Raw genomic sequence first — 26,533 nt, 5'->3', positions numbered from 1 at the left:
CATTGCTTGTACTGGAATATACCCACACATATTGCACTTTGATTTAAGCTATCCCTTGAAGTTTCAGTAATTTATGGGCTACTGGATAGGGGTGATCAGCTGAGCAGATACACAATAATAACGGATAAACAATATGGGCATCAGGAGCGTTTGCCTCGCTTGAGCAGCAGAGCTGCCAAACTCCAAATGAAAAAGGGTACTGGCAGAGAGAGAGAGACGAGCGGGTGGATTGTTGGCTGACAGTGAAGGAGATTTAATTAAACTCTGATGTATTATTTTTACCTAGTTAATCACTGTAATTGTCACTGCAAGGGCTTTACAGGGAACCTGGCCTGCATGTCAACGATGCCACTATTACAGGTGTTGGGAGAACCAAGAAGGCACTGTCAAAAAACCACGCCAGTAATACAGGCCAGAAGGTGGCAAAGAAGTCAACAGGGATGCAGAAAAGGGCTGGTTAAGGTATAAGGAAACCTCAGGTCACGCACTCTCCCTCCTCAAAGGGCTAGCAGATCAAGCAGAATACCTCCAAGTTGGACTAGTCTTCTTTCATACAGTTGTACCTCGGCTCCCAAATGCCTTGGGAGTCGAACGCTCCACCTCCCAAACGATCAAAAATCGGAAGTGAGAATGTTCTTTTGGAAGCCAAACATCTGACGGGGCTTCCGATTGGCTGTGAGAGCTTCCTGCAGCCAATTGGAAGCCGCACTTTGGTTTCCGAACGTTCCATTCGGATTCCGTTCGACTTCCGAGGTACGACTGTATTTTGAAACGAAAGAGATATAGGCCCCAGAGCTTACTACGGAGAAGGGGCAGCCATTGAGACCCTCGCACCACTGCTAACTGGGAGGCAGACACCCAAAAAGGCTTCTCTCAAGTGGTTCAGCCCTCTGACTAACCAGGAACAGTGGCCCCTGAAGACTGCACTCTTCTAACAAGGATGTCAAACTTTCATTCACAGAGCAGGACTGAATGCTCATACAACCCCAGCCACACTCTGCGTTCAGAGGCAGCAACATCTTCAAATAGGCAAATCTACCTGTTTGATTTTGACTGTGCAGAGCTGAACTCACCATCCAATCAGTTGATGAGCTACACACTCAACACCAGTTGGTTAAAGTTACACTGTCCAGTATTCGCAGCCAAGTGTTTCCTGTGCTCTTTTTATTTATGGGGAAACACTATCTTAAATTAAGGATATACAGTGGTACCTTGGGTTACATACGCTTCAGGTTACAGACGCTTCAGGTTACAGACTCCGCTAACCCAGAAATAGTACCTCGGTTTAAGAACTTTGTTTCAGGATGAGAACAGAAATCGTGCTCCGGCGGCGTGGCAGCAGCGGGAGGCCCCATTAGCTAAAGTGGTGCTTTGGGCTAAGAACAGTTTCAGGTTAAGAACGGACCTCCGGAACGAAATTAAGTTCTTAACCCGAGGTACCACTGTATATAACAAGAAGATAGAATGGATTAAAAATGGGGAAGGTTGCAGAGCATGCAAAGGGTAGAGGAGGAAGAGAGGAGAAGTGGCAAAGTTTTTCACAGAGGATGGGCCAGCACAAGGCCAGATGGCAATCAGTTATAGGCATTTCACAGAATTAGCTTCAACAACCAGTTTCTCACAGATTTTATTAGGGAAGAGATTTTTGCAGGGCATCAAATGGAGAGTTCTGCAATTTAAAAATAAATAAATGTGGGAACAGGTGGTCCATGCCCAAGGAGAAAATGAAGGACACTTTTGAGACAGGGATTGGCAAGATATGCCCTTGAGAAACGGAACACTGACAAGCAGGTCGGAGGGATGAAGGGTTTTGACTGCCACAGAAGAAGACATCCATTGAGGAAGAGAACAGAGTAAGGACAAAGACATGGATGAACTGAAAATTTGGTGAGGTATTCAGCCATTCTGGAGAATAAAACTTGGGAGATCAAGAGAGCCAAACGTTAGCCAAAGTGGAAGGTCTCTTGATAACCCTTCCTAACAGACTTGAGGCAGTGAAGGGACCAAATCCTTGGCCAGAATCATGAAGGAAAAGGCAGCAAAATGGTCAACCATTCCCACAGGAGCGTGACTTTATGGAACTGGTGTGCAGGAAAAGCCAACACCTTGTCAGGCTGGACATTTCTGTATGTTCTGCCCTTAGCACTGCCCTTGACCACTTCCTGAAAGCTAGGGGATCTGAGGCCTCTGCATTGGGAGCATGAGTGAAAATAGAGTGTGTGTCAGCTCTCAGCAAAGGAACGGCGTAGAGAAAGAACACAGAATTTCTGCGAATGATTCCTAAAGCATGATGCACTTTCAGACTATTCACTTTCCCTCCTTCTTTTCCTCACTAAAGAAGCAGAACGTCTTCATCATTATTGATCAGAACAGGAATATAGGAAGAACAGGAGGCCAGCTTTTACCATAAGACACAGTGCCCCACTTTAAAGAGCCAGAATCATCCAGTACAGTTGGCCTATCAAAGAAAATCTTCACGGTCCGTATCAAAATTTGCATTTGTGAGGCTGAAACCTTGTGCAGAGCCAGACAAAAACAGGCAAATTCCCTGTTGCAGAAAAGCTGTCAGTAAACTTCAGCCCTCTCCTATATTGTGCTCTGAGCCCAGGTTAGCACCTCTAAAACTGGATTCACACAGAATTGCTTTACATGGTTTACTGGCTCACATCCATCCTTCAGATGACTGTACTCCCATAGACTCCCATAGACTATGCTCCCATGAAAATCCAAAACGGACATTGTGTGTGTCATTTGTCTTATTGCGCAAGTTTAATGATAGATATGAGTCAGGCAAAGGAAAAAGGGCAGGGAAGGAAGGGGAGACATGCACCCACTTATCTTGAAAGATTGAAAAAAATATTCCCTGGTAGGCCTGCATACATGTCCTCAAGCCTGAGTTTGAATCTGTCTTACTTTTTCTGCTTTTTACAAAGCAGACTATTAAGCAATTCAATTCCCCCCCCATCTAATACATCTGTCTTGCCTTAAAACTATCAGTTGTTAAAACCAGTATTATAGTATCCCCAAACTGCTGATATTTGAGCAGACAGCTACTGACATTTCTTGTGACCATCAAAGTAAACCTCCCTTATCTCAGCTTAACCTACCTCACAGGGTTGTTGTGAAGATTAAGGGGAGGGGAAAGGTGCACAATTCCCTAGGCTTCTTGGAGAAAAGGCATGGCAGAAGAACAATAGAAAGTGAATCTGCGGTATATTTTGGGAAGTTGTTTGTTTGCTGTGCAAACACCTCTTAAGATGTTGTAAACAAATTTTGCATGAAGGTTCCTGAGATAAAAGGTAAGTTTTCGTCTATGTTTAGATACAAATTGGATACCATTTTGATTGATTTCAAAACTGCACCGAGTTCTTTGGTGCCTTAGAATCCCTGAGCAATGCCAGGTAAAAAAATTAATGAAGAATGCAGGGCATTATAAGAAGGAAGACGAGTAGCACAATCTAGTTCCTTATTGTCCTCAAGGACTGCTTAGTTTTCAAGGCTTTCAGTCAGGAATGAGCCTTTCCCAACCTGAACTGAGATGTCAAGGACTGAGCTTGGGACAATTTCCATGCAAAGCTTTCGCTCTATCACTGAGCGCAAGTTTCCCCAACACCAGAAGCCTCTTTGTACCAGGGTCAGAACATCAGTGCCTCAATCCCCGTGTTGTCTGCTTGGACTGGCAGGGGCCCTCCAAGCTCTCGAGCCAGAGGCCCTTTTGGTGTGCCACACTATTGGTTCTTCAGGGATTGAAGTGTGAACAGGAAGGAGGGGTGGCATTCAATAAAGGAGAGACAAACTCCTGAGGGAGAGGCACTTCCGTTTCTACTTCAACGTGGCTGTTGGTATTTCTTTCTTATAACAGTTCTTCCCACCACCATCTACCCGATACTTTTAGCTGGAGATAACAAATATTGGACTGAGGACCTTCTACATGTAAGCAGGAGCTCTACCATCACTATGGTCCTTCCCCATGGCAGAGGTGGTGGAGAGTGCATGTGTGTGAGATGCTGAAAACAGGACCAAGTTAGGATGCTCAACCACAGCTTGCAGTTATATCACAGACTTGAAGTCAGGCATTTGGAGTTTCCAAGGCTGGACGTGCTGCCTTCTTCCCAATCGATAGAGATCAAAACACCTGAGAAGCCAAATGAAGCTTATTCTCTTTTGTGGACAGTTCTCCACTTAGAAGTACAAAGCAGTAGAAATAGAAGCAGGGTGCAAACAAGACCCAAAGATGGGCTGTGTGCATGCAAGAGAGCAGCTGGAGCTTTATTTTCTCCGCTTTTGATTTGGTTTCTGCAGCCCCCACTGCTGATAAGAGAAGCCACCATTTGCTTTAGAAAGTAGCTTCTCTCTTCAGCCGTGAGCACAGCTGCAGCCAAACAGAAAGCAGAGCTCCGGCTGCACGTGCTGTTCTCTCCTCCGCAAACCTGTCCTGTCCTTTGTGGGGAATTAACTTTATTTGGCTTCGCCGGTGTATCAATCTCATTAAGTATAGAGCCAACACACCCAAATGCATCGCTTCACCTCCCGACATACTCAAAGCTGAAAACTCAACGACCCCATCATTCACTCAAGCATCCCATCATTCACATTTCAGGATCTTTTCTTCAGAAGTAATGTCTCCAGTGTTTGCCTGGCCTTGGTCAGCTGCCTAGCTCATAACATTTAGCGTGACTAAGAGGGCTTCAGCCAAGGTAAAGGTAAAGGACCCCCGGATGGTTAAGTCCAGTCGAATTCGACCGTGAGGTGTGGCGCTCATCTCCACTTTCAGGCTGAGGGAGCCGGCATTTGTCCACAAACAGCTTTTCTGCATCATGGGGCCAGCATAACTAAACCGCTTCTGGAAATTGATCTAAATGGATAAATAAGAATATGCAGGAATGGTGGGGAAATGAAAGGAACCAGATAAGGGGAAGAAGGGAAATCGTTGAATGCTTTAATTAAAATAAATATATTAACGGTGGAAATGTATATTTGACTGTGATTTTAGAAATGGTAATAATGAAAATTATATTAAATAAATAAATAAATAAACTGCTTCTGGGACATGGGACACTGTGATGAGTACCAGAGCGCATGGAAATGCTGTTTACTTTCTCACCGCAGCGGTACCTGTTTATCTACTCGCACTGGTATGCTATTGAACTGCTACGTTGGCAGGCCCCATTGTACGGATTCGAACTGCTGACTTTACGACTGGCAAGTCCAAAAGGCTCGGTGGTTTAGACCACAGCACCGCCCGCGTCCCTGCTTCAGCCAAATTTCTAACCAATATACAAAGTTCAGCCTTCTGTGCTTCTGCAAGTTCCTGCAGTTTTTTTTCTTCTCCCTTCCACCACTCATTCTGTTTCCAGCTCCTCTCCATCTCCTGGCCTTCAATTCATTGTATGAACCACTCCCAACTTTCCTTTGATAGGCCCTTGTTTGCTCTGCCCCTCCTTGCCTTCTCTGGGGTCCTTTTGCCTGTCATACCCCCTCTGTAAGTCCGGAACAGTTCAGCCAATGACAACTAGGCTCTTAGGATCTGAACAGCTCAGGCCCCTCAGACTGCCCCAACTCTCTGTGACAGCCAAGCGGCTTGGCCAACGTACTGCCAGAGACTTTGTCACCCTCACCAAACCCCTCCGCACATTACGTATAGATTAACCTGGAAAGGTTGACCAGTGTTGTGACATCCCTGGCCCCTCCCTGCCAAGCTACCCTAGAACCTCATGTTTCTCATCATCACCTCAGGGGAAAGCCTGATTTATTAATTCCCAGAAGAAGACGGAAAAAAGACATATTCCAAGCACAGGCTTTCTGAAAGGGTTAACGTCTTTAAAAGTCCCCTTCCGATTTGCAGGTGACAAGACCGTTAAATATAATGGAGATGACAAGGCATCTGTAGGCAATGAGCAGAAGTGACCTCAATGGATAAGGGAAGAAAAATGGCCTCTTTTTCTTGAGCTTCCCGTAATGCCAGCAAAGTAATTAACAAGATGGTGGGTGAGAGCACTTAAATAAAAATAAAGGAACTTTGCCTGCTTCTGTGTCACCCGTGGGTGATAGTGGGAGGACAGTCGCGGAATGACAATGAACTGAAGTAGATGCTTGGGAAGGCTGAGGTGTGATGCGAGGTCAGGGAACCATTCCCAGACGGAGGGCATCAGGGGCCAAAGCTGAGGAAAGTGAGGGGGGGAGGGTCCCTGGAGCCTTGTGGATATATCAGCAGCAGCAGATGTTGGGTACAAGGAAAGAGCAGGAATGATTTCCAGGTTCAGGGAATGAGAGGCCAAGAGGGGAGTTCCCAAAGTAAATTCCAGTGGTGGTTTGGCCTAATAGGCACCTGGAGAATCACAAAAGAGCTCATATTCAAACGCTTGTCTTCCTCCACCTGCCCAACCACAATGTTTGGGGGGGGGGAGGGAGAGACACCGAATCAAGAGCAAAGGGGAGCCTCCTGAAAGCTTCAGGAATGGAAACACGAGGCCTCATCTGCACTCTACGTTTAAAACAGTATCATACCAGTATAAAACTCACTCTGCCCATATGGAACCAAGTGTACACAAACCCCTATGGGCGCAGGTTTTGTCCCTGGAAATGCAACAGTAGCTGTTGGCGATGGGGGGGGCGGGCAATACAGTGGTACCTTGAGTTACATACGCTTCAGGTTACAGACTCCGCTAACCCAGAAATAGTACATCGTGTTAAGAACTTTGCCTCAGGATGAGAACAGAAATCGTGCTCCGGCAGCACGGCAACAGCAGGAGGCCCCATTAGCTAAAGTGGTACTTCAGGTTAAGAACAATTTCAGGTTAAGAACGGACCTCCGGAACGAAATAAGCACTTAACCCGAGGTACCACTGTAATCCTGCAACGGCAGCATTGGGGGAGGGGGTTCCAAAAACAAACCAACCCACAACTGAGCAGGAAGCAACTGCTTTTCTCACATAGTGAAGGTAAATCTGGCTTTCAACAAAAGGCTCCTCCTTCATCCCACAGAGGTGTGATCTTGCTCTTTGGACATGCACTTTCACTGTATGATGGGAATCACTATGCCAGGAGGGAAATTGCATCTGCTGAATCACGAGCATGCATGCGAAAATGCTGTCAGGTGCATAGAAAAAGCAGCTGGCCTAGAACACTTAAGTATTATGCATTTTCTGAACTGCTCTCCAGTTCCAGATTGATCTGTGAAGCATAGAGAATCTGACATGGAGGAGTGCAAAGTATTACTGAAATTCAAAATATGCTGTAGAGATCTACAGGGCCTGGTGCTTCCCCACCCTCTCCTACAGCACTGTCCCGCCAAACCAGGAGGGGATTGAAAAGGGAGGAACAGAGGAAGTTTCCGCGCAGGCACAGTCTCCAGCTGCGTGCATGCAGCCCGTTTGAGGAAGATACATAAACTGGGGGAGGGTCCCCTGTTGCTGCAACTGTTCTATAGATGCTGGATGGGTGTGCATAGCTATCCAGAGCTGAAGAAGCGACTGTAAGTGGTATCTTTGACCATAAATGCTTAACTATCTGCTATGTGCATTCCTTTGGCAGGGAAGCGCGCTTGACATCCAGCCACATTTGGAATGCTGCAAACAGTTCATGTTGCCCTTTCTCAGAAAAGCTTTATCTCACTGGAAAAGACATAAGGAAGAACAGCCACAGCAGTCAAGGACTTGGGAGCACATACAAAGAAAGCATTTGGGGATTTTTAGCAGGGGCAGGGGGGAGGCGACAAGGGGGGAGATGATAGAAGACTATAGCAGAACTTGGGGGTTGTCCAGTAAAATTGGTAGGCGGTAAGTTCAGAGCAGACAGAAGTTCATACTGTTTCATGCAAAACATAGCTTTGGAATGTCACAGGAAGTGATGGTGGTAACTAGCTCAGGTGGTTGAAAAAAAGGTGAGCCAAATTCATGGAAAACAGAGCTCTCAGCCATGACAACGAAACAAAACTTGCATGTTCAGAGACAGTATATATTTAATTACAGTGGTACCTCGAGTTACAAATGCTTCAGGTTACAAACTCCGCTAACCTGGAAGAGTTACCTTGAGTTGATTACTTTGCCCCAGGATGAGAATGGAAATTGTGTGCCAGCGGCACAGCGGCAGCAAGAGACCGCATTAGCGAAAGCACGCCTCTAGTTAAGAACAGTTTCAGGTTAAGAACGGACCTCTGGAACAAGTTAAGTTCGTAACTAGAGGTACCACTGTATATTAATGTTTTTATATCAAGTTCCAAAACCACATTACTCCTCCACCCACACCATCAGCAGGCTTGGGGGACCCCAGTTTTACAGACACAAGATACGAAAAGCAAAAACTTTAGGGGAACCCTCCAACACATTCCAATGAGAACTGAACATGCTCAGCAACCACAGAAAGTCAAGGGTTACAGAGTGGACTTCAGCTTGCATGACTGGACTTTTCCTTCCTCTCCTCCCATCTCCCATTCTAGGTCCCTTCCCTCCCAAAGGAACCTAGAACAACAACATATACTAACGGCAATCTCAGATACTGTGTTTTGACACTTTTTCAGCCAAAGAGGGGCTAGTGTCAAACAAGTGGGAGACATCTGCATTCTCCTGGAAATCCCAAGGCTTGCAAATATAAATATAAATATAAATATAAATATAAATATAAATATAAATATAAATATAAATATAAATATGGGGTGGAAGTAGCCCAGTAAGGACTGAGAATGCTCAGTAGCTGCAGAATGCTGATTGTCTGTTGCTGTGTGGGTGGGAGTGGGGAATGCAAAACCCAGGTGCAGCGGAATGGACTGAATATTTTCTGAAAGAGGGCCTGGAGAGCTGGCACACTGAACAGAAGCCCTCCAAGCCAAAATGGTTTGTATCAGATCTCACTTGCACCTCTGAATTCCAGAACATGGATAAATACAGCAGGGAGGAACTTTCACCTTCATGCCATGCTCATGGGCTTCCCAGATGAGTCATCGTTGGAAACGGGACGCTGATGGACCCAGAGCCTGATCCAGGAAGCTTATTCTTAGTTGGTGGCTATTTCGTTACAGATTGTTCAAGAGCCAAACTATGTGACAGAAAGCCACATGTAATGTTAACACGACCTTCTCTACTGCAAAGTGCCCTTGGGAGAAGGCGCTTTGTACTAGAGAAAGAGTGGCGAGGGGGGAGGAAGGGAATGCTTAACCCTTCTCTGCCACTCGCTTTATCCCCACCATTGTTCCAAACCCATGTTTATCTTGCAATTCTGGGCCTCAAACGCACCGAGCTTCGCAACGTAGAAGGGTCTGTTGGGCTAGTATTACACACAGCTGCAATGTGACATGTAGCTTGATCCTCAGACATCATTAGTCTAAAAGAGGTGCTAGCTGTCAAGTGAGCAGTGCAACACAGAGCCTTTTAGCCATGTATGAATCTAGACTTCCAGACTAATGATAACGGTGATTAAAAAAAACAACAACAACCAGATGCAATTCCTTAAACATTCCACATTGATCCAGCTGAAAAATAAGCCGGGGTGGGGGAGGAGTGATGGCTGCAAAATTTGCAAATTTAAGAAGTGAATGGAAAATGTGAACACCTATATAGAAGAAGGGCTGAATGGGCCAGGCAGGTGGGAAAGCTCAGCTTAACCATCTTGTTGACTTTGCAAAGGTTTAGCATACACTGTCACAGATGCAAAACTTTTGTGCAAACCTGCAATGGTTAGAAATGTGATCCTTTTAAGAAGAAAAAAAGAGAGTCTCAGTGTTCTGCATTTGCTGCTACTAGATGGCTACATCTCATGCTACCTGATCGCAAGCGTTTCTAGGCATGTTGGCTTCTGCCTTTTCGTCTGCTAACCAGTGTCAGAGAAGAATCACTACATTTCTCCCCGCCCCAAACATCTATCCTCACAAATTTCCTTCAGTGCTTTAATTTGTAAAGGATCAGGTATTTCATGGAAGGGTTGTACTTTATGAATGTTGTAATCCGCTTTGAGAGCTCTGTTCTAAAAGCGGGGTACAAATCTAATAATACAGTGGTACTTCGGGTTAAGTACTTAATTTGTTCTGGAGGTCCGTTCTTAACCTGAAACTGTTCTTAATCTGAAGCACCACTTTAGCTAATGGGGCCTCCTGCTGCCGCCGCGCCGCTGGAGCACAATTTCTGTTCTCATCCTGAAGCAAAGTTCTTAACCTGAAGCACTATTTCTGGGTTAGCGGAGTCTGTAACCTGAAGCGTATGTAATCTGAGGTACCACTGTATATATAAAAAAGAATAGCCTATGTATGCAATTCTCTCTTGCCTCTCTCAATGACTTTGCTCTTGCTTCGGGAAGCCTTTCAAGAGAGAAAGGCGGCTAACATTTCCCCATCATGAGAGCCAGCGTGGTGTAGTGGTTAAGAGCGGTGGACTCGTAATCTGGTGAACTGGGTTCGCTTCCCTGCTCCTCCACATGCAGCTGCTGGGTGACCTTGGGCTAGTCACACTTCTCTGAAGTCTCTCAGCCCCACTCACCTCACAGAGTGTTTGTTGTGGGGGAGGGAGGGAAAGGAAAATGTTAGCCGCTTTGAGACTCCTAAGGGTAATGATAAAGTGGAATATCAAATCCAAACTCCTCTTCTTCATCATCACAAATCAAGCATTTTTGCTTGCAGACCTTCGAGCAACTTTCTCCAACCTTCAGTCTGCCCCTAGGTCTGGCCCGCTATGCTAAGTGAGGATACAGGCCTACAACAGGAATCACAGCAAAAGGTGAGCTTACCAGGTCATCTGCGCCTCTGCAAGCCCAGCCCAGGGTCTGTACACTTCCCCATGTTGCTCAGTTACTCAATCATATTTCCAGCATCCCAAGCTTTTCAACTGAGCTACCCGTGCCACTTAATCCAAGCTGCCGTTCTTGGTCTCTGGCTCGCTGCCAGCTGTTGACTGACCAGCTGTCTGTAATAATTAACAACTCCAGTTGGCAGAATTAGACACCCTTTTCCCGGCCAACAAAAACATCTGGGGATGTATTTTTCCCTCCCCCCATAGGAATGGTTCCGAGTTGGAGGGGGGAGGAGAGCACATGTTTCACTCGCCTCCTCCAGGGTCCACCTTGAACTGTGAAACATACACCATCCTTTGGTACAGGGCACCCAGTTTCTGGTATAGTCCCATGACTGGCAAATGGGCCAGTCTTTGTAAATGGCAGGTCCATGAGCTGAGAGAGAGAGAGAGAGACCTCTCAACTGAGGAGGGTTTCATTTACTCATAGGAACAAGCTCGTTTGTAAAACTAGTTTGTTTTAATGAACTATGTGCTGCCCTTCAATTAAAAAAACATGTTCAGGGTGCTTTGCAACACTATCAATACAGCAGGACTATGCTACAAACAGCTGATGAAGGCAAACTGTCGGCGCAAACCTAGCAGCAATGAGTTATATCGTCAAGGGGCACGTGGGGACATAACAGACCAACCGGAATCAAGAGGTCAACTCTGCTGCTTCTGATCTGCTCTACTGCAACTGTTTGCCACCTCCTTCTCTTCCCTTGTTAGCCTAAAGCAGAGGTGGTAGCTAGCAACTGTTTGCTTGCCATTGCCTCAATATTGCCAATTTGTTATGCTGATGCCTCTTGGGCAAGGAAGGCCCAGAGGGCAACTCTGGTTGGGGTAAGGGCAAGTGAATAAACCAATTTGTCTGAAAACTACATACAGTACAAAGTTGCATGTTGTGGGAGGGCAGGGTGGGGTCGGTGGGAAGGATACTCCAGGCCTATGTAAAAACAGAATATAGGGGCTGCACTGGCTACCAATTAGTTTCCGGGTCCAATTCGAAGTGCTGGTTTTGACCTATAAAAGCCTTAAACGGCTCAGGACTGCAATACCTCAAGGACCGCCTCTTTCCATATGAACCTACCCGGACCCTGAGATCATCTCCTGAGGCTGTCCTTCGTGTGCCTCCTCCTCGAGGGTCCAGAAGATAGAAACATGAGAACAGGCCTTCTCTGCAGTGGCTCCCCATCTGTGAAATGCTCTCCCCAGGGAAGTTTGCCTGGCGCCTTCATTACGCACCTTTAGGCTCCAGGTAAAAACATTCCTTTTTAACCAGGCCTTTGGTTGACCTGATCAACATCCCATGCCCTTTTAAAACGTGGATCTTATTTTATTTATACCCCGCCCTCCTCAGCCAGGACCGGGCTCAGGGCGGCTAACACCATAAAAACAATTGAATTAAAATACAACTTAAAAACAAGATTAAAATATGACATTAAAATGCAGCCTCATTTCAGTAGAAACTCAAATCAAAAACTTTTTGGGGATGAATACGTCAAATCTTCACCAAGGCCAACTATCCATACTGGTCCTACATGGGCCAGAAAAAAGCCAGGGAAGTCCCCAAATAGGAGTTCTATCACAGAAGGAGAAAGAAAAAAGAAAAGAGGGGGAGGGGATCAAGTTGATTCCAAGCCAAAGGCCAGGCGGAACAACTCTGTCTTACAGGCCCTGCGGAAAGAAATCAGATCCCACAGGGCCCTGGTCTCATGAGACAGAGTGTTCCACCAGGCCGGAGCCAGTGTTGAAAAGGCCCTGGCTCTGGTTGAAGCTAATCTAACTTCCTTAGGGCCCGGGACCTCTAGGGCGTTGCTATTCAAATTATTATTATTAATAATAATAATAATAGGCAGAGAGAGGGTAACACAAAGGAACAGAAAGTAGGTCATGACAAGGTTAGGCCTTGGTGAGTAACCAACAGGTAGGCCAGTCGCTTTCCCCTTTTAAGACAACCCTGAAGAACTCTATTCTATATGCACACATAATGGAACGGCCCACATTATTGAGAAAGTTCAGGAAATGTGTAGATGGGTCAGGCACCATAGTGTTTCCTTGGTCAAGTTTCCCACTAGTTCCTAATCACAATTTCCCTACTGCTGTCCCTCCTCAGAAACCTCCCAACCCCATTCAACAGATCCTGATTAGTACCACCACCAGCAAGCCACATATTGCAGTGTGAAAAGTACATTTCCACAAAACCAAACTGGATTCATGGCTCTCTTTTAGCTGTTGACACAGGAGAGATGTCTTTCCTGAAGCTGTGCACAAGCACACAGCCAAAGAATCCCTGGTTGGCCTGCATAACCTGTTGGCCTAGCGTTCTGTGCAGAATGGTAATTTATTTCAAGAGAGACATTTCCGCTTTGCTTGCCTTGTCACTGGCCTGCCAGGGTCAAGCAGTCAGCAAGCCCCAAGTTTTTTGACTGTGAAGTAGCTGGCACTTGCCTCTGGGCAGCTAATATAACTCTGTGTGTGTGTGTATTTATTTTGCTGTGCGCAAGTCTTCCGCTCAACCTGCATAAAAGAGCACCTTGTGACAGACATGCTCCTTCCCTTCAAAAGCCCAGGCTAGAGTTCAGGCCTCTACCTATAGTTAATGTAGCATTAGATCAGGACCAACGATTGGCCCAAATGGCCTGTCCAACTTGCTTACTCTTTGGCGCTGGCACAAGGTAATGTAGATCACATGGTGGAATGATAAGGGGCAACTAAAGACGGAAGGAATGAGCAAGTTCTGTACAGCGATGCAAATCCCCAATGCCTCTCTGCAAAGTCATGTCTCAATAATAGCCTCTGCATCTTCTCCACGTTTGAGATGCAAAAGCTGTTGAGATCTCCCGGAGAAGTGGGAAGGTGAAAATTATATTTTGGACACGATACGGTAGTGGAGGAACAGGACATCCCTGGAGCCTGAACATCCTGCTCCTGCACAGCAAGGTCGTTCAAAAAAATCCTTCTTGATTAACACAGCAAATATGCAAGCAAAAGCATGAAAGGCGTAGGTAGGCACCTTTCCAGTTCTGTGATGTATCACAGCTCAGGTGAGTAACTCCAATGCCCTATTGCAGCTTTGCATTCATGGCACTGACATGACAAAATATTCTATACTGATATTAAAAACCTACATATTTAAGGCCCCCCCAAAAAAACCCTATTCCACTGCTAAGCACTAGCAGACCTTTAACCTCAGAGCAATGACAGCATGCCTGAGAATATTTAAATTATGGTCAGAGAGAATGACAAGTCCACCTTGATTTCAATTCCATTTTTTTAAAAAGTAGCGAAGTGGGGGAAATGAAAAGATGGAAGCTAGTCTTGAAGGAAGAGAAAGTTGAAAGTGGCACGAAAGTACAGTATTTACTTTAATCTAACGCACACCTCAATTTTCAAAACCTTGAAACCCAAAAAGGGTTTGCTGGCGAATGTAAATGCGCCACCAAATCTAATGTGCACTCTAATTATCGCAAATGTAATTTGCCAAAAAAGTGCACATTACTTTCAAGTAAATATGGTAATAATCTTTGAATGAACCAGGACTTTAAAGGTGGGCTTTTTATATTAAAAATGCTTAGAACAAAGAGAAATATATTTTTGTAACAACACTGCATCTGTGTGCATATTTCTTTTCTTATGAATAATTTGTTGTTGTTTTGCTGGAACCCGGAAGTCAACGGTCAGCAACAGGGCACACAATGCTAAGGAGGGGTGCCAAGAGCGGGGCTCTTAAGGTCTTTTAATACTGCATACAATTTCCATGCTGGAAATGCTAAGGCATGGAGCACACTGGCCCGGGGACTGCAGGCAGCTATTAATGTGCTTCTTAGGCTGCAAGTGATAAAAGCAGGGGCATTCCAAGGTTACCCAGGCTAAAATGTGTGCTTGCTTGCATGCATGCATGCACACAAACACTGCTAGCTGTGTGTTCAAAGTCAGACTGCAATGTCTCCCACCCATGTGGAACAGGAGGTCTGACTGGGTTCCTTGGCGGCAGGGAAATTAACCAAGTTCCCAGGCTCTGTTGCAAGCTGGAAACAGGGTAGGAGTCAATTAGCGTCAGCACTGACCTGCGAGCAAAGGGCATTCTTGTGGATCTTCTTGTAAATGAGAGCTGGGCAGATAAAACAGATGAGGCTTCCCATCGTTGCACCTGTTAGGCCCAAGATGGTCTCCACTGGCAAAGAAGAACAAACAAACTGTGAGCAACAGCTCTAGCCAAGACAGAGATTGCGTTCGAGTTAACTGTTCCTTTAAGTCAGTGGTTCAAAGGGAGTCCGGAGGCAAAAGCTGAAGGTCACTTAGCATGACTCAGACACTCCTCGACCACTCATGAGCAGGACGGTGAAGAATGTGCCTTCCCCAACCTTCCCCCTGCCCTCCCCCCGTATGGCTATGGGTAACACGGGGATTGTAATCCACTTGACAGTGACAGCACAAGATCACGCCATGGCGCTCTGCTTTCCTTAGTGTGACAAAGTGATGCCCGTAGTGGCATACTCACACTCACTAAAGTGGATTAGAATACTCGCTTCACCCTTAAGTACGTGTTGAAGGGCATGGGAAGCACACTTCTAAGCATCCTGATGGTTTCTATGGTCGGATGACAAACGGCACTTAAGGGAAAACTAATTCATGATAAGTGAATTTTGAATATGCACTCTCTGAGTCTGGATTTCTTAAGGTTATCATGAGGTGTAGAACTTCATCCTTCATGCTGGAGCTTTGAATCAAGACAAAACCTTGAGACAACTGGCTGCAGTTACCCACTGCAACTAAAAACCCAGGAAATCCCTTTTCCCTATTCCCTCTACCCCTCCCTTTCTAAAACCCTTGGGCTTTTTTTTATATCCTACCCAGTGAGGCAGGCTAGGGCAAGAGATAATCACTATCTGGGTGAGGTTCATAGCCAAACAGGGATATGAGTTTTTATATCCCATGTCCTAGTCCAAGACGCTAACCATTAAACTACACTGGCTCCCAGACCTTCTGAAGATCTTGATCCAATTTTCTACCTGGCTAAGTTGCTTACATGGAATCTGATAAACCCCTCTGTAGCTCAGTGCTCCTTCTGCCTCCCCTACAAATATATATGACCAGATCTTGAAGACGACACCGGGCACATAGATATTTGATGTCCTCGTCGGTACTATGTATGTATACCAAGATGGCTGCAAGCAACTTAGAGAACAGAAGGTTAAGCTAGGCTTAGTCCTATATAGAACGAAGACCGTTTCAAAGCAAGATGTCCCAGAACTATATAAATCCTTGGGAATAAGAATGCAAAAGAAATGGGTGGAAACAAACATGGAGGGCACAGCCAAATGAAAAAAAAATGGTGTGCCGATAATAAGCAAACGTTCAGAAGTATAATCACTCCAGTTCTGTGCACAGATACACATCTCTGAATTCAGAGGTATAAAGAAACAGCACACAGACACATATTTAAACTTATAATACCATATGCCGCTATGAAACACCCACAATCATCGGCTCAAGAGGTGGTAGCTAGTAGCAGGCTGCTTATCAACACCCACATACTGTAATGCATGATCTAAGGCAGTTACAAATGTTTACAATATCATCATCTAACTGTGCTAAATTGCACTGGGAGTGGGGGGGCGGGGCGGGAGTTGCAGCATTTAAATGGCTTGAACTATGCATAAAGACTCGCTCATTCCCTGTACTGTGTCATGACCAGAAATTACTTCCTGACTAGTCTCTACTGAAGCATCAAGCAAAGGCAGTAAATACCTGCAGATAGGCATTTCCTGTGACTGTGCCGATATTGTCTTTTATTTGAACAATGTAGATGCCACTTAACTAAAACAGTCTTTAAGCATTTTACAAAGATACAATACAAAATATTAAAAAAGCAGCTATTGTAGAATGCCCCTAAGCACCTTCTCCAAGCACTATGAAACTTTTCTATTTGAAGTAGACTTCAGTAGCTATAATTAAACTAATGTGATCATTTCTACGTGCATTTCAGAATAACTGAATATACATTTTATGCGCGTTCAAATCTTCATAGGCACATGGGAGGCTTTTATATGTGTAATTTAGCCGAAAGGCATGCAAACTTGCTACAAACCCTAAAGACTAGAGATGGGGAGAGTGAAAACGCAAATAATTAAGAAGCAGATTTCACTTACCGTTTGGGATCATGATTCCTCCAACCATGGTTCCAAACACAACTGCTAGTGTCAGGGCTTTAAATCGGAGAGGTGGCATATAACCACCTGCAGCAAATGTCCCATCTTTTTGCTAATTAAAAAAGAAAAGGTTAATGAATCAATCAGTTCTTTTAATTTTTTTTATTTAGACAAAAAGGGATTTTCCTCTCTGTTTCTGGGAACCTGTCTCTGATGTCTACATAGCTGGAAGCATTTGAACTACAGTCTCCTCCCAATATTCCCAACTATTTGATATGATGTGGGCATTACCCACTGAAGCCTAAGCCTTATACCTGTAAGTTTCTAAATTAACCATACCAATGTGGCTTCATGACCGCAGCCTGAAATATCATGAAGGCTATGAGATCACCGCTGCTGGTCAGCATAATTTGGATTACTAAATTACAGATTTTCTCATCTTTTGATTTTTTATTTTTTAAAAAATAGTTACTGAACTTATTTGAAGATACAGATTAAGAATGAAACAAGCAGAACAGATGCAGAGAGTGAGTTATGAACATAGTAGACTTGAGACAGCTCAATTAACTATACATACTGATAATCTTAATTCTTTCTTTCTCCTTTATATTTTCTTTACAGGATCTTCCCTTTCAGAGTTTTGAGATGAAGAGATAATTCAAAAGGTCCATAGTCTAGTGTATATCAAGGGCAGGGAGCAGGCATTATCGTTTACACTTGCAAAGTCAATAAACCCTTCCCTTATTTTCCCAAATGAGTCTTTTATCTCTTGTCCCTTGGTTACCCTTAGTTCTTGTGATAATTTCTCTAAAGACACTTTGCCAAACATTTTGAAACTGCTGCTCAACATTTACGTTCTGCAGCGTCTTCCAGTTCTGAGCTACACACTGCTTGTGCAGCTGAGAATAAATGAATTAACAGCATTTTATGATCATGATCTAAATTTCTATCCAAAAAACATATTTAACAGAGCCAAAGTTGGAGATGAAGATATTCCAAGACCAGCAATCTGACTTATCTCCCAGCATACCAGCTTCCAAAACACGTGTACCCGAGGGCAATCCCACCACATGTGGATGTATGTACCATCCACACCACATACTTTACAACATATAGGAGAAAGATTAGGGTTTATCAGAGATAATTTCATCACTGTCAAATACCATTTATATAATGACCGCTCTCTGGCAGTGGCAGATGTTGTTTTATATAGTGGCTTTAACCATGGAGCATTCCCATCATTTATTTCCATCTATCTAAACTTTATCCCCTAATGTATGCAGCAAGTCATTTGACTCCTTGTCAGACTCCAAAAGCCACCTATAGATGTTATAAACCTCTTATCGCTCCCAAATAACTCAGTGTCTCCTGTTCAAATGCTGTAGGTTGGATTTTGATTTTGTCTTTATATGCCTACCAAGTTTAAATGTGTGTAAAAGTTTTTCATGGCCTGGAAGCGAGTTCTTCTCCAAAACAGTGGATCACAGGAGGTGACATTTAGACTTCAAACCAATATGCAGATATTTGAACTAGCAGTCATAAAATAGTTCCTGCGGCCAAGATCCACCTGCAGAAATAATTCTACTTTGCTAGTTACATCATGTGTATTCCGCCCCCCAGTAGTATGTACAGTTGTTACACAGAAGACCACAAGGAACCTAAGGAGGGGAATACACTGCATTAGAGTAGCACAAGTGTCAGAACAGCTTTCCATATAGCAGGCTGGGAAACAAAGTGGTGTAAGGCACAGAAAAGGAGGTAATTGCCACTTCCTTCCCCTATTACTAGAGGGGGGAACCTGTGGTCCTGCAGATGTTGCTGGACTCCAACTCCCATCAGTTCCAGCCAGGGATGAGGAGAGTCGGAGTCTGACAACATCTGAAGAACCACAAGTTCCCCATCCCTACCCTAGGATTTGGTCACACATTGTGATGGCTGGTCTGATACCACATTGTTTCTCCACGATAGAGTTCAGTATGTTTTAGGTCGTGTACTACCTTACGGTACCCAATCACCTGAAATACATGGATAATAGCCTGCAGCTGTTTCTACAGGCGCTATAGTTATGCACAGGAAAGCTTGCAGCAAGTATCACCATTTCTCCCTGACCACCCTGAAAGCTACTTAATGCTATTTTTCCATAGAAACATAACCACTTTCTCCTTTTTAGTCAAACATAGCAAAACTTGCTCAATACTACAGTTCCTGGTGATGAAGAAATGAGGAGACATCAGACCAAAACGCCACTAAGTGTGACCACCACCTCTAAGCCTGGAAGGGAGTAATTTTGCTCATTCTTTTCACGTGAAAGATAAAAGTGGGAAGTGGGGGAGAGAACAGAGAAGGGCAAAGATGTGAGGACACTCCTGGTTTAAGGTGAAGGAAGCCTAAAAACATCACAGTTAAGTCAAGAACAAGGAACTGTACTGAACCACAAGGGCTTTACCTGCTGTTCAAAGAGTAGGGTATTCAACGCCTGCCGGCAGGGCAGAATCATCATAGGGAACCCAACAGCTACAGACATCATGAACCCCACACGGATCATCTCGGTCACTACATTCGAAGGGAAGTTCATGAGCACATTCCCCTCAATGTCTCCGATGTAGCTCACATAGCCAAAGAACCCCACCTGTTCAAGGAGGAAAGGGGAATTACTTTCAGTGGTCACATACATTTGTTCAACAGAAAGAACAGAAAACTGGGCGTCCCTTGAGCCTGTCCTCAAGACAGTGGAAGACTATTTTCAATTAATCACATCTTTATCCCACACTCCCAACTGATTAGTCCAAATTCTTTAAGCTCTGGATCATTAAAAAAAAAAAAGATATCCGAGATCTCACATCACTTTTGTTGGGTTTCTCTATACATTTCCAAATTCCCATGTATCTTTCCCAAGGCTGGGTGACCAGAGCTGCATGCGGTATGAAAAGAGCAGATGCAGAATGGATTTATGACAGAGTAAAACAAATCTTCTACTATGATACAAAGCAGTGGGATGACATTAAGTCATTCCAAGCACCTGGCTATGACAACATGTAAGGATGCCTTCCAAAAAGTGACAATATTGCAATAACTTCACATTTTCCCTGACATCTCAAATGCGAACACTCACTTTGAAGCCATGGCCACATTTTTATCATCATGAGTAGAGATAATGACCTTGGACTGTTCCAAATACTGCTATGGAAGTCAAGATAGTAACCAAGGGAGTAGAAGTAACCGACCCCAAAACATCAACTCTCCCTTGTCATGACATTCTCCTTACATTTAATTGGCTTTTATGTGATATATTTTATGTGACATGGCATACTTCATGTTTTCCTAGCAGCCAACAAGCTTATAATGAAGTACTTCAGGCTACTCTACAAAGGAAGGGCAGGATAAAAATCTGAATAATAATAATAATGATGATGATGATGATGATGATGATGATGATGTTACAAGTGTGGTTCATTGCATTCCAATGTTCCAAGCCCAACCAATGGTATTAATAGTTTGATGGTACTGAGAGGAGAGGAGTGACTACAGCTCAGCAAAGGAGGAACTCTAAAGAAACTAATCTAAATGAAAACAAAAAAAAAAGAAAGAAAGAAAGAGAAAAGAAAGTACAGAGTCCTCTGTCAAAGTTAGCTTTTAACCCTTGTCTCACACAGAAAGTGGTGGACCCTCCATGCTCTCTCACCTGGGAGCTTTGCTTTCTTCTCCCAGTCTCTCCCTTCCCTGTCTCTCACTCAGGATCCTTCCATAAATCCACCACTTTCATGTGTGTGTAATCCTTGGACCCCAATAACAGCCCAGAGCATAGGACAACAAAGGAAAACAAAAGCGAAGAAAGAGAAGAAAGAAGATAAAAAAAGATGGAAAGAATAGAAGGAAAGAAGGAATGAATGAATGAACTAACTTCTGATTTTTGTCTGTCAGTTAAATAAAATAAATTATTCGAAACATTCACTCTAGGATGATATCCAACTGTTCTACTTTCTGTTAAGCAATATTTTCTCAGTCTTGAGACCCAAATGTCTGAAATCAATTCATTTTCTTTTCACACAAAAAGTCCAAAAGGGGCTCTCTAACTATTATTATTAATAAATGCCGGCAGTTTTTTTCTCTAGCCAAACGTATCAACTTTGCCTCCAATAACTTCAATATCCATTCCTCCATATTAAACAATAAATATTTCTGCCTTTGTCAATATAAGAGCCTCTCCACTACGATGAGAGATATTATTCCACAGCTCTTTCCCTGCTATGTATCCATTAATTTGCACCCAGTTCTGTAACTTCCGTTCCCATTTCCTGTTGCGCTTTTCGTGATTTTCCATGCTTATCTAAAAAAAACCATCCCTTCCATTTACACTTCTTGTATTCTTTTCCCAATAAAAGCGCCAGAGATTTGATAGCTTTTTCCTCTGAGTTCACCCCTAGTTGTAAAGGTAAAGGGATCCCTGACCGTTAGGTCAATCGCAAATGACTCTGGGGTTGTGGCGCTCTGGGGTTGCTTGCTTTACTGGCCGAGGGAGCCGGCATACAGCTTCTGGGTTATGTGGCCAGCATGACTAAGCCGCTTCTGGCGAACCACAGCAGAAATGCTGTTTTCCTTTCCGCCGGAGTGGTACCTATTTATCTACTTGCACTTTGACGTGCTTTCGAACTGCTAGGTTGGCAGGAGCAGGGACCAAGCAATGGGAGCTCACCCCGTCGTGGGGATTCGAACTGCCAACCTTCTGATCGTCAAGTCCTAGGCTCTGTGGTTTAACCCACGTCCCCACCCCAAGTTGTACACAGAGCCAATTCTCTCTCAGCTGTGTTGATGTCAGATGTCACTCCATCTCTCCATCCATGACTAACTTGTGATGAACACATCACCACTTCTTCCTCCCGCCCCTTCACAGGCATGTACTAGCCTTAACTCTGAGAGCAGCAAAGGGCAAATGAGGAATATATGTAATGCTCATCCTGATCTCAGGATACTGATGAAACAAGTTCTACTGTTGTCAGTCCCAGTATTTCTAGTACCTGTAGAGGCATCTCTGGTAGGTATGGATCATGTTAAAACTATATCTTTCTTACTGTTCAATAAGAGTAAGGGGTTTTTCCCACACACACTCCAAGTGCTGTCTCTGCTGCTCTGGAAATGTCCCCAGAGAATGTCCATTGCACGTGGCAGAAAATGTCCCCACAGTTGTTTCTACACTTCTACAAAACATGCTCAGAGGAATATTTTTTTTTTTACTTTGGGAAGGAGATGGAGCAAAGAGGAATTGTTGTTGTTGTTGTTTTTAAAGGTTTCTTACCGTAATATAAAAGGTAGTGACCACGTTTAGCGACGAGGCAAAGATGGAACTCATGATTTTAACCGACGGCTCATCCAGACTGTCGTAGGTTGGCAAGACCTGGCTGCAGAAAAGCAGGGAAATGTTAAAACATGTCAGGAAATTCTCCCTTGCCGGTAGAGTGTGCTTGCTGACACCTTCCCCACATGGAATTCAGGCACTTGCCTCTCTACTGCAGTTTACGCCAAGAGGTTTCTGAACACTCACAAGTTTAAGTGGTACCAGTATATTCCTGCTCCCTCCCTCCCTGCCTGCCATTGCCACATGTGCAATGTAAATATTTCACATATTTTAAAAATAAAAATGTCGCAACGTGAATGACTGCTTGTTTGCCTCAGACACCAGTGGCAGAGCTCCAGACAGCACACTGCAGATTATTGTTCTTGGAGCATCCCGAGCTGATAATTAAAGCAATGCGGTGTTTACAGAATAACGAGCAGAAAGAGAGCTAGAGCATCATATTGTCAAAGAGAAAAGTTAAACAACCAAGACTAAACACTGCGCCTGTCGTATTTCAGCACTGATGCTTGAGCTCAACTCACAGAAAAGCGGAAGGGCCAATTACATGGGGCTTGGGTGCTTATGCACATGGAAAAGCTTTTTCCTAACATCAGGTGTACGGCTTATTGCAGCAGCCAGAGGATGCATGGGCCTGACTTGACCACATGCTCTTGAACACACAGGGACACCTTGAGAGGGGAAGTAGATAGTGGAAGGGTATGACAATAACTTTGGTTGGCATGCATACTTATGGTATGACAAGGTAAAGGTGTATAAAAGTTTTAAAAACCATATTGTAAGGAAAGCATTGTATAATGTTTGGATTAGATATAAAGATCTGCTGGAAAGTAAAACCCCCAGGTGGGTGTCACCAATGGAAGCTAGGGAAGTTAAAAAGCTTAATATGGACACTAAATGGCCAAAATATTATGAGATTTTAGAATATGATGGTGAAAGGGTGAAACTGCAGAGTTATGAGAAATTAAAGCCTAAGGTTCGAGATTGGTTGCATTACCATCAGATAAATGAAACATTTAAACAGGACAGGAAAATAGGATTTCAGAAAGAGAAGTCAAAATTAGAAACAGAACTGTTGGAATCCAATACTAAGAACTTATCAAAAATGTACAACTTGCTGTTGAAATGGAATACACAGGATGAAACGGTGAAATCAGCAATGATTAAATGGGCACAAGATATTGGTCATGATATTATGTTTGCTGACTGGGAACAGTTATGGACCACCGGTATCAAATTTACTGCATGTAATGCTTTAAAAGAAAATATTATGAAAATGATCTATCGGTGGTACATGACCCCAGTCAAGCTTGCAAAAATTTACCATTTGCCTAATAATAAGTGTTGGAAATGTAATGAGACTGAAGGCACCTTCTACCATCTTTGGTGGACCTGCCCAAAGGTTAAAGCTTTCTGGGAAATGATCTATAATGAAATTAAGAAGGTCCTTAAGTGGACTTTTCCTAAGAAACCAGAGGCTTTCCTTTTGGGCATGGTTGGCCAAGTGGTGTTAAGGAAGGATAGGATTTTTTTTATGTACGCCACAACAGCAGCAAGAATTCTACTGGCAAAGTATTGGAAGACGCAAGAACTACCTACTCTGGAAGAATGGCAAACAAAGGTGATTGACTTTATGGGACTGGCCGAGATGACGGGCAGAATCCGTGACCAGGGGAAAGAGACAGTGGAAGAGGACTGGAAAAAATTTAAAATATATCTTAAAAACAATTGTAAAATTGAGGAATGTTAAGATGTCAGGGGGTAAGAGGTAAAGAATTGCAGCAGTAATCAAAAAAACTAAAGGAACTTTTATGAAAGGGAATTAAGATAATGGACCTAAGGGTTGCTAAAGAACCATTAAACAAGGATGCAGGGATGGGGAGGTATGGGGAAGTCAAAAGAAAGAAGGGTATGAAACGATGAGTTGGAAATTGTGTTGTTTTGTGTTGCTTTTGTTATCTGTTTGAAAAACGAATAAAAATTATTATAAAAAAAAAAGAGAGGGGAAGTAGATAGGAAGGTCATTTAGGATAGAAGCACTTATGAAAACTACCATGCAAGAAAGTAGGGTGGTGGTGTGGAAATCCTTAGCTCTCCTTAGCAGCTGATTTATTTATTTTGTAGCTCCCCATCATTCAGAGGACTGGACAGTTCAGTGCTATTTAAGTATTTATGAAAACGGCAACGTCATGCTATCTATCTGGGTACCTTTATTACCACCACTGTTATATACAATGCAAATGTTGCTTGTCAATACAACCAACCCTGAACATATGCTTGTATATTGAGTGGGGAATAGCACAGCAAAGGTAGGGGGGAACTCCAATGTTAGGTGTGTTAGTTGCACGTGAAAATCCAACCTTAGGGAAGTTCTTGCGATCTCCAACAAGAAGCCACTTGTAAGCGGCATCTTCTGCCTTGCCATTCCCAACAAACTGAGATCCAAAGAACAGGTGATGTCAACAGCAACCACAGGCCCTGCTGATTCGATTCAGGACCATGGCACTGAAGGGGTGGGAGGTGGGAGTTTGAACCTTTCCAATTAATGTAATTTCCAATTAAAACTGTGCCTCCCGATGCTCTTTGCTTTGTTTCTGTAAATACAACAGAAACAATGTAAAGATTTGAACTCACTAGCAGGGTTTGAGTAAACACAATTAACAAAAAATAAGTATAAAAACTATAAAGATGAGAATAGAAGGATAAGAGACAATAACAATTTATAATATAGAGATACCATATGAAGATATATGAAAGCAAGCAGGTGGAGTTAATATGGGGGGATGGGACCAGAAGAGGAAGTTGAGGGAAGTGGGGGAATTTTGATGATTGGACATGTTGCAATAAGATTAAAATGCAAAATTCAGTATTTTTTATTAAAAACAAAACAAAACTGTGCCTCTCAATGCTCTTTGCTCATTGCTACAAATGGTGGCACTATGGGGAGTGGAGGGTGGATTTTAGTTGGCAAAAAAGAGCAGAGACTGAAAGGTTTATAACAGGCACCCCCAAATCCGGCCCTCCAGATGTTTTGGGACTACAACTCCCATCATCCCTAGCCAATAGGACCAGTGGTCAGGGATGATGGGAATTGTAGTCCCAAAACATCTGGAGGGCCGAGTTTGGGAGTGCTTGGTTTATAACCACTCGTCACCAGCAACATGACCCCTATTCAAATACCTGTCCTCCATGAATGCTATTAATTAAAAACAAACAAACAAAAACACCCAAGAGGTCTTGTTCATGGATCTCCCTTGTCACATCTAGTTTGGATCCGAGGCTCAACAGGAAGGAGGGAAGCATTCTATGAATTACAAGCAATGTAGCAATGGGCAAAAATTGAACGTCTGCATCCAGACGCAGCATACCTTACGATCACTCAGTACAGTACTGGAGAACAATTACTCAGTACTGCAGAACAAACAGCACCACCTCGCCCTGCATACGAACTCTCCAGAGGCTACTGTCTGGTTGACAAAATGCTGAACTAAAAGGGACTTTTGGTCTCATCTAGAGCTGAAAATCTTATATATTTTAAGGGAGTAATTCTGGAGTCAGAAGGATCAAAAGTCATTTACTGCCTCTGCTTCATGAACCATCCCCAAGACATTTTGGCTTTCCAGATATAGCTATAAAAAGTCCTCTAAACCAGCAAGGCACGTCATACACCAAGCCTCCCTGACTCTCGGGACTCCAGCACACACGACAAGCAGCACACCCTAAATGTGTGCGGAGTTTATTTCTGAGGTAAAATGCCCACCCTGAGGGCCAGGCCAGGATCGAGGCATTCAGGGCGAAGAAGCCTTTGTCTGACAAAACACTTTGTATGCTACAGGCTTAGGTTTCTTCACATCACTTGCAATCACATAAACGCCACTCCTCGGGGTAGACGGAAGGAAGATATTTAGACCAAATGCCCTTTACATTTATCTCTCTATTCCCAAGATGAACACAAGGAGAGAAAGAACACAAACAAGAAGCTCCGGAACCTGATACAGAGGAATAGCAGCTCCTTCTTGATGAAGAGAGAGCTGTTTCTTTTGTTAACAGATTTTCATCTCTGCCATACCAAAAAAAAAAAGGGGGGGGGGAATCCCTTGCATGTAGAAAACAGAAAGGGTGCATTTGCAGCATTTGGGGGGGGGGTGTTCATTACGGACAGCAAGCGACACAGCTCAGAGAAAAGGGCCCAATCCTGCAAAATAAAAGAGGCCTCAGGGGCCAAGCAGCTGGAGTATTTGATCACAGTTAGGGTATCTGAGTCTCATTTC

General features: G+C 43.8%; 1 protein-coding gene across 1 annotated transcript in view; it reads right to left on the bottom strand.

Moving 5' to 3' along the window:
- Positions 1–26,533, bottom strand: part of SLC38A10 (solute carrier family 38 member 10) — an 85,354-nt gene that overhangs the window by 31,423 nt on the left and 27,398 nt on the right. The window contains exons 7-10 of the mRNA XM_079965376.1: positions 22,206–22,308; positions 19,359–19,541; positions 16,913–17,024; positions 14,828–14,934 (exon numbers count right to left, since the gene is read on the bottom strand). Coding sequence (XP_079821502.1) covers positions 14,828–14,934; positions 16,913–17,024; positions 19,359–19,541; positions 22,206–22,308 — 505 coding nt within the window. The remainder of the gene's footprint in view (positions 1–14,827; positions 14,935–16,912; positions 17,025–19,358; positions 19,542–22,205; positions 22,309–26,533) is intronic.

This window comes from Podarcis cretensis, assembly GCF_951804945.1.
Source record: "Podarcis cretensis genome assembly, chromosome: 2".
NCBI lineage: Eukaryota > Metazoa > Chordata > Lepidosauria > Squamata > Lacertidae > Podarcis > Podarcis cretensis.
The sequence above is the reverse complement of the archived record's forward strand: the minus strand, read 5'-3'. Positions and strand labels throughout refer to the sequence as shown.